This window comes from Cryptomeria japonica, chromosome 6 (assembly GCF_030272615.1).
Source record: "Cryptomeria japonica chromosome 6, Sugi_1.0, whole genome shotgun sequence".
Classification (NCBI taxonomy): Eukaryota; Viridiplantae; Streptophyta; class Pinopsida; order Cupressales; family Cupressaceae; genus Cryptomeria; species Cryptomeria japonica.
Genome location: NC_081410.1, coordinates 592,150,017 through 592,164,625, shown reverse-complemented (window position 1 = coordinate 592,164,625; position 14,609 = coordinate 592,150,017). Strand labels below are relative to the sequence as shown.

Sequence of the window (14,609 nt, the reverse complement as noted above, 5' to 3'; positions counted from 1 at the left end):
ACAATACTGGTTGAAGGTGTTTTTGGGGATTGCAAAGTTTGAGAAGCAGCTGCCTGAGCTCTAAGACAACGCTTTCGTCGGCGTTCACGTGCAGAACGATTTCATCTAGTCTTAGTAGGAAGTTGAGAAGATTGAGGAGGAGGAATGTTCTCATCCTTTTCACTTGGGTGTTTAGGTTGTGGTCTCTTAGGTTGAACAATAGGAGAAGAGGAAGGTCTCTTCTCTCCATAAGAGGAAGGAGGAGGAACTGCTCCATATAAAGGAGGAATATTTGGTTTAGGAAGGAGACCAAGTCCATCATGACGAGGAGGTATAGGTCTACTTTTAGGAAGTTTATTAGTCATAGGCATAGTCACATTCATAAGGATGGGTTGGGAATCTTCTTGAGGAAAGACATTAGTTTTATCTTTCAAAGGAAGAACTTCCTTCTCAAGAACGATAGGAATATCAAGTTTGGGTGTTCTAGGTTCACTTAGAGATAGGATCATATCTTTTTTCCACTTTTGATAAGATTTGAAAAGATGATCACTTCGCGGAGGAAGAGATTGGAATTGTTCAGGCCAAAAGTAATCAATAGGAACGCTAGAAGTTCTTTCAGCTGGTTTAAAGAGGCTATGATTGACAGTAACAACTTCACCCTTATGGGGAAATTTCAAACACTTGTGAATAGAAGCAATAGCTTTCATGGAAGATAGCCAAGGATAGCCTAGCTTCACATGAAATTGTTCGGATGATGGAATAATAGAAAAGCTCACATCAAGGGATTTGTTATGGACCTCAATAGGTAATGTAATAGAACCAATTGTAGGAGAAGAAAATGCACCAAATAATTTCACAACCACATTTGTTTCGTCATAGATCACTTGATTCAATTGCAAAGTAAAAAGAAATTCTTCAGTAATGATATTAACCATACAAGAAGGATCAATAAGCACTCCACAACAAGGTGTATTCTTGAATTTTGCAACTATATATAAAGGACCATCAGGTGCCCTGATAGTTTCACTGGAATCAAAGGTGATGGAAGGTTCTTTAGGGATTTTCTACTTCTCTACAAAGTTATTCACATTCAGAGTCATAGACACAAGATCATCAGGTGAGACAGAGGAATCATTAGTATCAATCGCATTAGAGGTATGAGAAGGCAATGGATCAGTAAAAATCTTAAGATTTTGGTTAGGAGGAGCTACAGATGTGTTGCCTTTATCATTCACACCAGAAACAGAGATAGTATTATTATCAATCAAATCTTGAATTTTACCCTTTAAAGCAAAACATTTTTCAGTATCATGCCCAAGATGACGATGAAATTGACAAAAAGATTTGTTATCAAAATAGGGTGAATTAATCTTTGCAGGATCTATTTGCCTTATAGGAGGAAGAGTAAGCACATTTTGTTCCAATAACTTATTCATAATACTATGCAATGATTCATTCAAAGGAGTAAACTTTCTTTCTTTCTTGAAAAACTTAGAAATAGGAGGCACACCTGATGCTGCATTCACATTGTTGTTGATGATGTTTTCATTGAATTTAATGGACTCTCTGTTCGGTTTAAACTTCCCAAATGGTTGTTGACTACTATCACCCTTATCACTCGGAGCCATAGGATTTGCTTGTTCCATTTGACTCACAGTCAGTTGATAATTGTGAAGAGTTGCGCACAACTGTTGGAAAGAAGTAAACTCAGAAAACAGAAGTTTTTCTCTAATATCTTTTTGTAAATTAGAAATAAAGATTCTTTGAATGTCATTGTCAGGTACTGGAAAAGAAATTTGAGCATACAAATGCTTATATCTACCAATGAAATCAGTCACTTTTTCTTTAACACCTTGTTTACAATGCATTAAATCAATCAAAGTAACTTTAGGACTTATATTGTTTTGAAATTGTTGAATGAAAGCATTTGCAAGTTGTTCGAAAGAAGTAATAGAATAGGAAGGCAACGAGCAATACCATTGTAGGGCTTTATCTCTTAATGTTCTAGTAAATAGTTTTGCAAGCAACCTTTGGTCATAAGCAAAATCGGTACATATTGTTTGAAAGGTCTTAACATGTGTTAGAGGGTCACCCTTACCATTATAAAGCTCCAAATGTGGAATTTCAACATGTTTAGGGGGGATAGCTCGAACAATGTCAAGAGAAAGTGGGCTCGCAACATCAAATGTGGGTACACTAGACTTAGATTGATTCATAGAGGCAATTTGTTGCTGTAAAGAAGAGACAGTTTGTGCAAGATTGTTAATGGTCGCTTCAGTCGAAGAGTTCATATTAGATGTGTTAGATTGTGATGGAGGTACCATGTTATTGAAAGAAGGTATTGATTGAGAGTAAGGTGGTGGGACACTATGATAGTTAGTCATAGGAGATGATTGGAAAGGAGGAACACTACAAGGAGGAACGGAATGGTTAAATGAATTGCCCCCTTGCATCATGTTTATTTGTGGAGATATAATAGGAACACTCATTGAAGGAATGAATGAAGAAGTTGGATTGAATGAAGGAAGAGGGTTGATTGAAGAAGAAGGATTGCCCCCATGACTAGTGATCATAGGCGGAATGTCTTGTATTGAAGTAGTCATTATGTTTGATGTAAAAGTAGGTATACTAGCAATAGGAGTTGTCAAAGGAATAGAATGATTAACTTGAGTAGGAGGTTGTGTATAACCTAAAGTTTCGGCACAACTCTTCATAGGCATCACATTCGAATCCACAATGTGTGCAATACCATGCAAAATATCAATTCCATTCTTATCACTTTGAACCATACGTTTTAGACCCTCAATTAATGAAAGAGCTTCACTATCAGGGTATTCTTGAGACATCCATTGTCAAAAATCATCAAATTGGTTATCCAATTTCGAAAGTTGTTCTACAGAAACCTCATGGAGAGCTTCTTCATCATTAAGAGGATTAGAGGAATTACCCATGTCCTCGTTAAATAGGCCATTCAAATTAGGTTCCATCTCCTCAGTAATTAAACCTTGGAAGGACTTAATTCTAAGGCTTCGTCTAACGGGAATAGTGTAAGTAGGGCTTATTGTTGTAAAATTCATGCACTAAAGAGAGAGAGAAGATTTTGAATTTTAGAGGTAGCAAATTTCAATAAAATCAGCCAATCTCCTAGATTTAAGCTGTTAAATGCAATCAGGACAATCTCCCGAAATTTCGAAAAAAATGTCCAGGACCGTGGCGAACGGAGTGCACACGGTCCTCGCAACTTTTTTCGAAATTTTTAGGGATGAAAGTTATGATGATTTTAAAGCTAATCTGAAAAAATTGAGTGATTTTACGATCTGTAGATAGGCCAAATTAAAGTTGCAATCTCAAAATTGAACCCTACCAAGATTGTTGAAAAATGTAAAATTTGAATTTTGAAAAAGAGGGGGAAACTGAAATTTTGAATTTTATGATTTTAGAGGGAATACTAAAAGCAATGCAAGTTTTGAAATTTTAAAAATTGACTCAATTTCACGCAAAATTCAATTTTGAAAGTGGAAATCAAGGTTGTTGCAATTAAACACTTAATTTCAAAAGTCACAAACTGCAAAAATTTGAATAAAGCACTGAAATTTCGAATGAATGCCAACACACTTTTCAGATTTAGGACTATAAGAAACACAATTTTGATATGAATTTCAATTTCAACAATTTTTTGAATGATTATAAGCCTTTATCCAAGCAATCACTAGACCAACTTTGACTTTAATTTTGAAAGTGTTAACATTGATAAAATCAGCCAAAATTCTGGATTTTAGCAGAAAAATACAGTAAGATCTAGCTCCCAAAATTTCGAAAAAAATGTCGGGGACGATGGCGCTCGGGGTGCACACGGTCCTCGCAACTTTTTTCCAAATTTTCAGGGATGAGAGATATTGTGATTTTATTGCGGAATCCAAAGTTATAGCCGATTTGGAAGTGTTTTGATTAGTGAAATTATCAGTCAAAGGTTGAATCAAGAAGGTCTTAAAAATTAGGGTTTTGATGCTTAACCACTTAATTTTCAGAATTAAAGCACAAATATGGATTGACAATTTGCAATAGAAGGGTAAATCTGAAACAAGCATTAACAATTAAACATTCCACAAGTTTAATTACTAACAAGAAAATTTTAGGGTTTTTATGCAATTAACCTCTAAAATTTGCAAAAGATCAAACATGGAAATGTAATTAAGGAAACAAAATTTTCAGATCTAACCATGAATAATCAGAATTAGGATGTTCACATCGGGTTCACCAAAATGTAAAGCAGAAAAAAATCGAACCCTAGTTGTTCTCCCCTCCCCAACTCCAAGGAGAGAGAAGGGAGGTCACTAGGGTTGATGGTTTTCACTTAGGAGAGACTTTACATTCAAAAGAGGGGTTGAAACCCACAAGATCCAATCCCACACAATGCAGGATTGGATTCTAAATGAGTTTCAAGGGTTAAGACATCAATGATACCTTCTTTTGTAAAGAATATAGATAGAATGATTGAAGTAGGAATGTATGTAGAAGCAAGAAAGATTCGCTTGTAAACAGAGATAGGGATATGGGATGAAGCTGCAGACCTGGAATTAGCAGTAAAATGTCGAGATGATGTTGTTCTGCAAATTTGAGCGAAAGTTGACGGGACGATGGCGCCCGACGTGCACACGGTCCTCCAAAAAATCCGCGAAACGAAGGGGGACCTGTTCATCTATGCGAAGGTGTAATGTATGTTATGCGTTATGTGTTGTAAGTGATCTCCTCTTCAATGGTTGAATCCTTGTCTTGAATGCAACACCTAGCCTTGAATGGAGACTTAGAATGCTCAATTGCTTGAAGGAATACTTGAATGCTTGAATGTTTGAATGTTTGAATATCGCTTTCGCCTCTTGCTCTTGCTTCTTTTCTTTCCTCCCTTTCTAAGAGAGGAAAAGTAGTTTATATACTTGTCAATTAGGGTTGAGAGACTGATTTTCCCGACCTTAGGCCGACCTAGAAACAATATTTTCCAATTTGCAAACTTCAAGACTCGATGCCCAAAAGGAGACCGGGCCCAAAATAGGGCCAGGGACCAGGGCGCTGGGCGCCATGGTCCTAGGGGACCAGGGTGCTGGGCGCCCTAGTCTTGAAGGACCAGGGCGCTGGGCGCCATGGTCCCACCTCCCGGGACAGCAGGGTGCAAGGAGGGATCATGCCAAGGTGCAGAAAAATGCAGTTTTTGGTGTTGTAAACGGGTTTCGGGGTCTCCATTCAGGTTCAACGTTGCACCGCCATCGTGAAGACCCAAATGCAGTTGAAATTGCAAGTGTCGCAATTTTAGGACGCTACAATTACCTAGTGAGGGACATATTTACATGTTAAGTCTACTTAGGTCCTAGATGTCATTATAGAAGTTAGTTATAATGGGGCCATGTTCACCTTAATTATTTTTAGTTTCCTAGCCATTTAATATTTGCATTAGGCATTTAATGTTTGTGTCATGTTAGTTAATCATACTACATCACACATTCCCCTTATAAGCAAGACAACTCATTATATATTTTATATTCAATCAATCATTTCATGCATCCTTTATATTCAAGCTATTCTTGTCATTCTCTCTTTGTGGAAGTTGTTTCAGTCTAGAAAGGATTCTAGGGGTGGATGAGTCACTTATCTACTCCTACAATAACTACATGCCATTGTTTCATTTCCCTACAATGATACTTACAAAGACTTATGGATGTGAAATCTAATGGAATGAAACTAAAAAATCTTATAAAACTAATAAGCTATGAAATCAATAAAAATATTAAAAATGCCATTTCTAAGTTTGAAGAGTCTTTTTTTCTTTGTCATTTGATGCAACATTTATTGATGTTTAATCTTCAAAGCTTAAATTCAAAGGTCGGTCTTATTTGTCAAACAATTTTTTTGTGACTCTTATTTCTTTGACGATGTAGTTTTTTTTGGCTTCTATGTTGTTATTATGATATTTATATCAAAGTTTAACTATGCAAATTTTGAGTCAAACTCATTGATCCATATTTCATGATAGTGGTTTATAAGAATGCATCTATGGTGAAAACTAATGTTCCACTTAACACTAATTATATATAGGTGACACTCACAACAGTGAAACATTGAGACTTCCCAAGAGATCACCCATCTTAGTACTACCTTAATTCAAGTACACTTAACTATTGAGTTTCCCAAGATCAAACCCACTTAGCTTGCTACCCCATTTACTTTCATAACACTTAGGGGAAGTGTACCAGTAGCCATTATAGCTAACTTTGTGCATCCACAAATCCTAAATGGTACATTGGATTTCAACGATTTTTGTTGTTGTCTCTTAATGCGGCTTAACTGCTTACAACTATTGTTTTGGCTTCTACATAGTAATGACACACTCTGTGAGATCTGTTATGCATGCAAGGGTCAAACAATGGTCATTTCAAAGTGTCGCTCGATACCTATTTAAAGATGCTCTAATAACCGTGCACTACAACGACCTCAAAAATGGCCAATACTTGTGCGCTTGGGTACCAATAAAGTTACACAACTCCAATTGAAATCCAAAAATTCTACTACTAAAAATAAAATAAATGACTATTAATACATGTAAAATTTATTAATAAACTTTTAATTATCATTTTCATAGTTTCTTTAAATTTAATAATTGAAAAATTAATAGAACAAAAAAATGAACTATAATTGAAACATAAACAATAACTATGCTCTTCCCCCACTAAATGATTCTCTAATCTTCTTGAAGACAAAATAATCCCTGGTCCATTTGCACAAGAACACTTTCTTTGAGTCTCTTTTGTCAAGACGCTGAGTTGGGCAGACCAGAAATTCAAACAATCATTTCCCTCCTCGGAAGAAAGATACGTGCGCAAACTAGACATCAAATTACAATTGATAACTAACCCGGCGTCCACCCGACACAGTGATACTGACGTGTATGAAAATACAAACAGTAGCCGTATCTATAGGTATCTGCAGTTGCAGCCGTACCTGATACATTTAAAAAACCTCCTGGAAGATCACATTTCCCTGCACCTTTAGAAAATTTGTCTTTAGAAATTTATAATTCGAAAAGTCGGCTTAGATTATTCCATCTGTAAGTGATTTCTTCGTGTTTTGGGGCTGTTTTGCCTTGAAAACTGTTCAAGTTGCAGAAAATTTTGAATTGCTTTCATACTTTTCTTTTCGTTCTCCTTGAATATTCATTTCCTGGTACAAAGTTAATTGGATTTTTCGTTCGAACTCGTGATCTCCCACTGCCCAAAACGCGTTTTTAAAGGTCAAAGTTCAAATTACGTAGGTGGACAAATTCCGTCAGGTTTGACGGGAAATTAGCCGTTTCCCACTAAAATAGCAGCCTTTTCTGTGAAGAGGGTACGCGCTCAAATAGTATCTTCAGAAAATCCTGTTGTAATAAATAATGGGCATTCAGAATGACTTAATGGGCCACGCGAAGTTTTGCTAATAGGGGGTAGTGTTGTTTTTTTAGGACATTTTGTATGTGAAGCCAATTTGTAGGTTACCTTTTGTCTGGTTGCTTTGGTTTGATTAGGTTTTGAGTCATAATGAATGCATTTCATGGTCCATTCCACGGGCCTGAATGCATTGCTGGTTTTATGTCACGTTCTGGGTCTGGGTGGGGTATTTATGTAGATGTTGATATGTCTTTTCCCCAAATTAATGTGGTTACGTAAGAAAAACTTGGAGGATCCGTCCCCCAATACTACTTGCATTTGAAGAAATCTTTATGCAAAGTGGTTTCTGTTTTGAAACCTAGTTGTAGGAATTAGGCCTCAACATTATGTATATTCGCTAGAAGTTCAGACACAGTTCTGGATCGAATACCTCAGGGTTTCTGGTCGTTTTGTTCAACCTATTTGGTTTTGTTTCTAAACACGATCAGATTTGGCAATGAAAAATGGGTTTTATTCAGTCTTGAACTGTTGTTTGAGTTTCTAATTTCTTCAAATATTTGTAATAAATTTCATTTATTTTTTCTTGCATAGTTGGGGTTTTCGGAAAGTCAAAATCTGAGGGTGCGTGCTGTCATCTTACATTGTGGGGAGGAGAATGATCTACTTGTGATCCTTACGTTTACAACAAAGGGAGGCAGCAAAACAGGGTACTGTGTTCTTGGCTTCGTACTCTAGTTTGGGTTTAGCTTGTCAAAGAATATGGCATCGGACATCTTACACTGTGCTGGTCTGGAAGAATTGAATGGTTCTATCGATCCACCCCATTTGCTTGCTCCGGGTTCAGAGGGCTGTGAACTTAAAAATTATGTGTGCACAACAGTAAAGTCGTTGGTGGATGCTGTCAGCAGTGTCCATGAGCTTTTAGAATGTCCAGTATGCATGAACTCTATGTACCCTCCCATTCACCAGGTTTGTCCTTTCTCTTGTTCACAGTTTTTTGTATGCAAATGAATTTTTGTGACATGGAGGACATTTTTTCTCAGGTTTCTAAGGTACTCTAAATCAAGCCTGGTTTGCATAAAGTGAATAACTATGTTGAATGCAAAAAAGTATATTCATGTTGCACCAGGGAAGACTTATGTTTCTTACGCCAAATGGGTAGTATCTCAAAGAATAGAAAAATTATAATCACCAATAATAATTTATTGTAACTTATTGGCCAAGATCTTGTATAAGTTATAAATATGTTATTAGAATTATCAATATTTACATGAACCAGAAACGTTTTCCCTCAAGTATCAGGCTATAACACAGCTATCATTTGCTGAAATAGAATGATTTGCCTACTACTGTATACTCGTACGAATCTCTTTCCCGAAAAAAATTCTTAGTATCGGACAACATATCACTGCCCTTGTATCAAATTAATCCGTCACTTACTCATAGAGGAGAGAAAAAGATCAGGGGTAGATCAAGAAGAGGGAAAAATAACTTTGGTCATTTTTACACGAGATTTTTGGAATTGGCCATACATTTGAAACAATATTGAATCCATGCAAGAATTGTGCGAGTTTGAAGAAATCTTGAAGTGTAAGGTCAATCTTGCACAAGGTACACATGGACGAAAGACCATTCTGTATTTATTGATGTGGCTATTTTCCAAACTTTTAGAGACATTTTCCTTCGTTTTCTTGATAATGCGGTCAAATAGTTCAGGAATGTGGTGAATTTTGCCAGCTATAAAGATTTGTATGTAGGACTGGGTAAGAAAAGTAGGAGAGCATGCAATTTAATTTCTGAGATGGTTTGTGACAAGATACCTTGCAGTTGCACTGAAGGATCCAAGGCAAAGAAGATACTGATACGATTATGACCATGGACATTGCATCTGACCAAGAATCTCTTTACTTTCTTTTTCAAATTATGATGGAGACTTTTATTTCAGAATCTCTAAACAAATCATTTTCCATGGAATCAAGGAAATTTTTACAGAGATGCAATTTTCATTTGGCCATTGGAATTAGTGACAACGGAGATTTTCTTTGTGCTGGAAAGTGCAAGATTGTTGGGTATGTGTTATACTTTAAATGTTCTACACGCTGCGAGGAGGAAATGTTCTGGTTTATTATGGGTCGTTTCTCGGTTGACTGTTTATACCTGTTGTTTTGTAATACTGCTTAGTCCTATAGTAACACGCCCATGAGTACTTGCACATGGATTAAGGGTAAGTATAAGGAAGCAATATCGTTATTATATTGTGAACTGTTGATTTAATACAGTGAGTGCTGTTTTTGCTGGGTTTTTTTCAGAAAGGGTTTGCCATGATAAATAATCATGTTATATTGTGATTGTGCTTTTTTTTTCTTTCTGTTAAATTAAAATATAATATTTTGTTAGAATTGCTTCTCCCTCGTGGGTTTATTGGTAACTCTTCAAAGACTCGAACAATAAAATTAAGGATTAATTGACATATGTATGCCGGAAATTTGTAACAAATATCAATAGAAAATTTGATTTGCTTCTATAGAAGCATATTAATTGTAATATAAGATTACAACAACTCTTTCAAATTATTGAAAAAAAAAAAACCTCTTTCAAAGATTCATGAGTAAAAATTGCACAAATGTTTAAATTGATAGAAAATAATTTCTTAGTTACTATTAAGTCAACTTTATAATGAATAGGCTTTCTGATTTAATGTAGAGAAATCAGGACATTGACACAATTCTTGATTTGTGGTTGGAGCATCAATTGGTGAGAGTTGAATGGATTCGATATATTTTCGAAGAAGATGTAATATTTAAACAAATTAGAAACATAATGCATTCTGTTTGATTTATAATTTTATATCATGCTCGTATGTAGATATCATACATAGAATATTCATTTATTTGTTAAACATCAGACAGCGTATGATTATTTCAAATCCTCAACGTATCAGTTGCCATTCATTGTCAAATAATGACAATCTGGGTTTCACTGGAGTTTTTGCATCTTTGTCTATAATATACAGCAAAATTTGCAATTATCATCCTTCTAAGCCTTGTTTCAAACAGAAAATGCATTTTACAAAGGGATTGCAGATATCTAGCTGTCATCATCCCAATATGAATATAACTATTCTAAACTCAAAAGTTAGATACCGACTGAAGATTTATACTGATAATATGCTCTTCTCCAATGGTTAGAGGCAAGTAAACAATAATGTCAGGTGTGAGAAAGTGACATACAATTTGCATTCCTGCTGTTGTGCAAATAAATATACATCAGTGAGTTACAGGATGCTGAATGTTGATGATTAGCAATGCATGAAATCATCTCACCTGATATTTGCCTTAGAAAAACAGTTAGTCAAGTCATAATCTATGAGAAGATGTTGCATCCCAGAAAAAACTTAATCATTTGAAAGTTGATTTTGATTAGCCCTGCTTTCATAGCTGCTATAGTTGAATTGTTTTTTTACTTCTGTTTTTCAGATTACATCTGCATAATATGCCTCAATTATATGGAATTTCGTTTGGTGTATACACTTTTCAAAGGCTAAAATAGTAAAATGTGGTGTTATTTCTGTTTTTGTGACTTTTCTGAGAAACATGGTGCCATTATTAAAGCATGTTGTGCCTAGTGGCTCAAAGTAAGTAAGCACGTTGCAGGTGAGAAACCGATGCTGTTGTGATCACATCTAAGCAACCGCATGATTGTGAAGTGTGAACAAGCAACGCTATTTTAATCCTTACACTGCTCCCATTGAAATTCTGTTTAACCTTCTCATACATTTTAAGAAATGCTGCAATTTATGAACCTCATTATGTGATTGCAAGTTTTGGTTTGCACTCATAAGATTCCTGGCATTCCAATACTCGTTAGATTTTTGGTATACTATTACTCATTACATTTCTGGCATACCAATTTGTTTTTCTCTGCCTTCCTCTTTCAATCTTACATCTGTAAAGCTTTTGTAATGGTTCAACTGCTATTCTTTTTTTGTTTGTGGGATTATATCTCAGAAGTCATCTTAGTCAGCTTTGCTGCAGCTTCTAAGGAGTTATTTTAGTTTAAATGCCTGGCAGATTTGTGAATATGATAATCATTTACCTTAAATATTGTTATTGTTGACATACTTAACGCCTTTGGAGACATCTCTTTCTGATTTTAAGGAGATAAATGATGGCAGGCTGTGAATTAAATAAACATTTCGCTTGTGAAATATGCATACTGACAGTCTTTATCATGAATTTTGATTGCAGTGCCCAAATGGTCATACGTTATGTCATGTATGTAAAGCAAGGGTCAATAACCGGTGTCCAACCTGCAGGTATGAACTTGGTAATATCAGATGCTTGGCTCTTGAAAAGGTGGCGGCATCTTTAGAGCTTCCATGCAAGTATCAGTGTTATGGTTGCCAAGAGATATTTCCTTACTACAGTAAATTAAAGCATGAAGCTCAGTGCCCTCTGAGGCCATACAACTGCCCATATGCAGGTTCTGAATGTAAGGTAGTAGGTGATATACCATCTCTGGTGGCTCATTTGAGAGGAGATCACAAAGTTGATTTTCATGATGGTCCCACCTTCAATCACCGATATGTAAAGTCAAATCCACATGAGGTTGAGAATGCTACTTGGATGCTAACGGTGAGTCCTTATATGCACTTAAACACAATCTCATCTCTTCATTTTTTTCTGCATATTTTGGATATTTTGTTCATTTTGTTTATTTTAATTGCAGGTATTTAATTGTTTTGAGCAATACTTCTGTCTACATTTTGAAGCATTTCAACTGGGCACAGCCCCTGTTTATATAGCCTTTTTGCGTTTTATGGGAAACGATAATGATGCTAAGAACTTTAGCTACAGCCTTGAGGTTGGAGGTAGTGGTCGGAAACTGACTTGGCAGGGAATTCCTCGAAGCATTAGAGACAGCCACAAAAAGGTTCGTGACAGTCATGATGGATTAATTATACAACGAAATTTGGCACTCTTTTTCTCAGGCAGCGATAGAAAAGAATTGAAACTTAGATTAACAGGACGCATATGGAAAGAACAATGATCTTTTTGAACATCTTCTGATGATGACAAGTAAGCATCATGCTCCGTTTGGTTTGTCTTCTGCCTCTGGCTACTGAGTCTTTTTGTAAAATATTGGATCCCTTCAAGAAATGAACTCTTATTGCAAGGTCATCAGCAGATACAAGGATGCTCTTTAGGAAGAATCTGAAACTTGACTGCAATGCATGTCATGTGATTTTTCTGCATGTACCAACTTCTATAATTGTCAAACATTATGTACTTTCATTTAGTTGAAAGCTCAGCATTTTGGCTTGTTAAATGACAATCATCAAAAGTGCGTTAGTTGATCTGTAATTTGACATTACCAAGTGGGGAGAGAAGTGCATGCTGGTGACCTGGTGAGAAGAAGAAACCCGAAATTGAAACATTTTTTATTAGAATATTCAAAACAAATAAACTATGAACCTTACGAGAATGAAGGGTGTAAGAATCTAACTATTATGTTCGCAAGCCTAAAAAGTACAAAATTTTTCCTATGCCTTCTAAGAGTTTGTAAGAAGCCTACTTACTGTATGCAAGTAAAATTAAAGATTGCAAATTTTATTGTCCTTCGAATTGTTTTTGGAACATTTGTACAAAGTAGTAATAAAAAAGCAGCCCGTCTTGAACTGAGTTGTTTTTCTGGAGTGTTAGTGGGGGAGTTGCTCGTACAACGGAATAATGCTATGGCGAGATTTTTTTTGTCTGTTTCAGAATATTATAGGCTGAAAGTTGAAACAGATGCATTTCCATACACTCTTTGGGTTCTATTTTGTGTTTCCTTTCAAAATAGCTTGGCTACTACAAATTATCGCCCACAAAGATTAATCTGAATGACACTCAAATTAATTAAATTGTACTATACACGGTCCAGTATTTCAAATCAAATTATAACCTTTGCAGGGTTATCCTTTGACATTTGGTAGCTCTGTTATTGATCAGAACTACTGTTGCTTGTTGAGTGCATGTAATGAGTTCGTTTCTTGGTATGGAGCCCGCCTGATGTGTGGCAATGATTTTGGAGTGTAGATGTGGATCGACCATAGTGTAAAAGGTAATACAATGTAAGAGGATTGCGTATTTTTCTCCTGAAAATGATGTATGGTGCTTTCCATCAAATGCCTACTCTGCTACGTACAGTGAGGTTGCAGGGAGGGGGTAGTATAGGGGATCAGGGGAGGAAAAGGGAAAACAGGGATCTCAGCCATTATTCAAACAAAAAATCTATTCAAACTAAAACTCGAAGAAATCTTGAAATATCTTAATATTCACGAACAGTTTGTTTTGTATCAGTAAGAAAAGGAGGGAAAACAGGGAAGGAATTGATATCTACACTAAAAGGGAAGAGATTGATACTATAGGGAAGGAATTGATATCTACACTAAAAGGGAAGAGATTGATACTATTGTAGGTGTACCTTGTGCACTTAACCACATCAAATCATGGACTTTTAAAGGAATTGAAAGAGTAACGTGGGGCAAATTTGTTTTAGTGTGAAGTGCCTATTCTAGAATATACAAAATGTCTATTCAGCACCTAGAATGCACTGTTAACTATATTTATAAATTAATACAAAATTAAAAAAGTTATTAAATTCTGATTTGTATTTAATTAATAAATACGGTCAAAAGGTGCACTTGAGTTCTGCATAAATGTTGCGAAGAGTAATATAAAGTTAAATTATTCCTTGGATTCACTAAATTAGGTCTGTTAAGCATTCATGACTCCCAAGTAGGACTTTGTGTTGCTACATTTCAGAATGGATGCACCATGTTATCCAGCTTCACTTTCACTTTGTCGGTTTAACAACATTGTAGTTGTATCTTTAAAATTTCACCTTAGGTTATTAAATGTTCATTAATCAGTATACTTGGGTAATTATCAAGTATGATGCTTCGACCAAAGTTATAGATTTAGGGACAATCCATTGTTTTGATCTTTTTGAATGATTACACTTCTCTAATGAAAGTGCATTGAGCTTGTCCTCATTTGAGGATATAACAAATAAAAGTTTGACTCTCATCTTAGAATTTGACTTAAGGTCTTTGGGAGTCCAACAATTCTATCTACTAAATTCATTAAAATATACACCATTTCTAAATTAGATCAAGGAATAATAGATATGTATTTTGGTTTTTTCACTAGGTTTGATGTGAATTGTTTATAT

At 35.6% G+C, this 14,609-nt stretch overlaps 1 protein-coding gene across 2 annotated transcripts; it reads left to right on the top strand.

Annotated features, from left to right (window-relative positions):
* Nucleotides 1-6,949: 6,949 nt before the first annotated feature.
* On the top strand, nt 6,950-12,878 carry LOC131031482 (E3 ubiquitin-protein ligase DIS1). Of its 2 annotated transcripts, XM_057962609.2 has the most exons (4): nt 6,950-7,075; nt 7,986-8,363; nt 11,642-12,028; nt 12,123-12,878. In XM_057962609.2, exons 2-4 carry the CDS (start codon nt 8,154-8,156, stop codon nt 12,441-12,443), a joined length of 918 nt encoding a protein of 305 aa, XP_057818592.1. In that variant the 5' UTR covers nt 6,950-7,075; nt 7,986-8,153; the 3' UTR covers nt 12,444-12,878. The 2 variants fall into 2 exon arrangements, with proteins under 2 accessions (XP_057818592.1, XP_057818591.1); XM_057962608.2 differs by having other exon boundaries at nt 6,962-8,363.
* The last annotated feature ends 1,731 nt before the right edge of the window (nt 12,879-14,609 follow it).

Bases quoted from the DNA above. Each gene is read 5' to 3' on its own strand.
- LOC131031482 (XM_057962609.2), top strand. From the start codon at position 8,154: ATGGCATCGGACATCTTACACTGTGCTGGTCTGGAAGAATTGAATGGT. The intron at 8,364-11,641 runs GTTTGTCCTTTC...TTTTGATTGCAG, and splicing joins TGTACCCTCCCATTCACCAG to TGCCCAAATGGTCATACGTT. The intron at 12,029-12,122 runs GTGAGTCCTTAT...TTTTAATTGCAG, and splicing joins ATGCTACTTGGATGCTAACG to GTATTTAATTGTTTTGAGCA.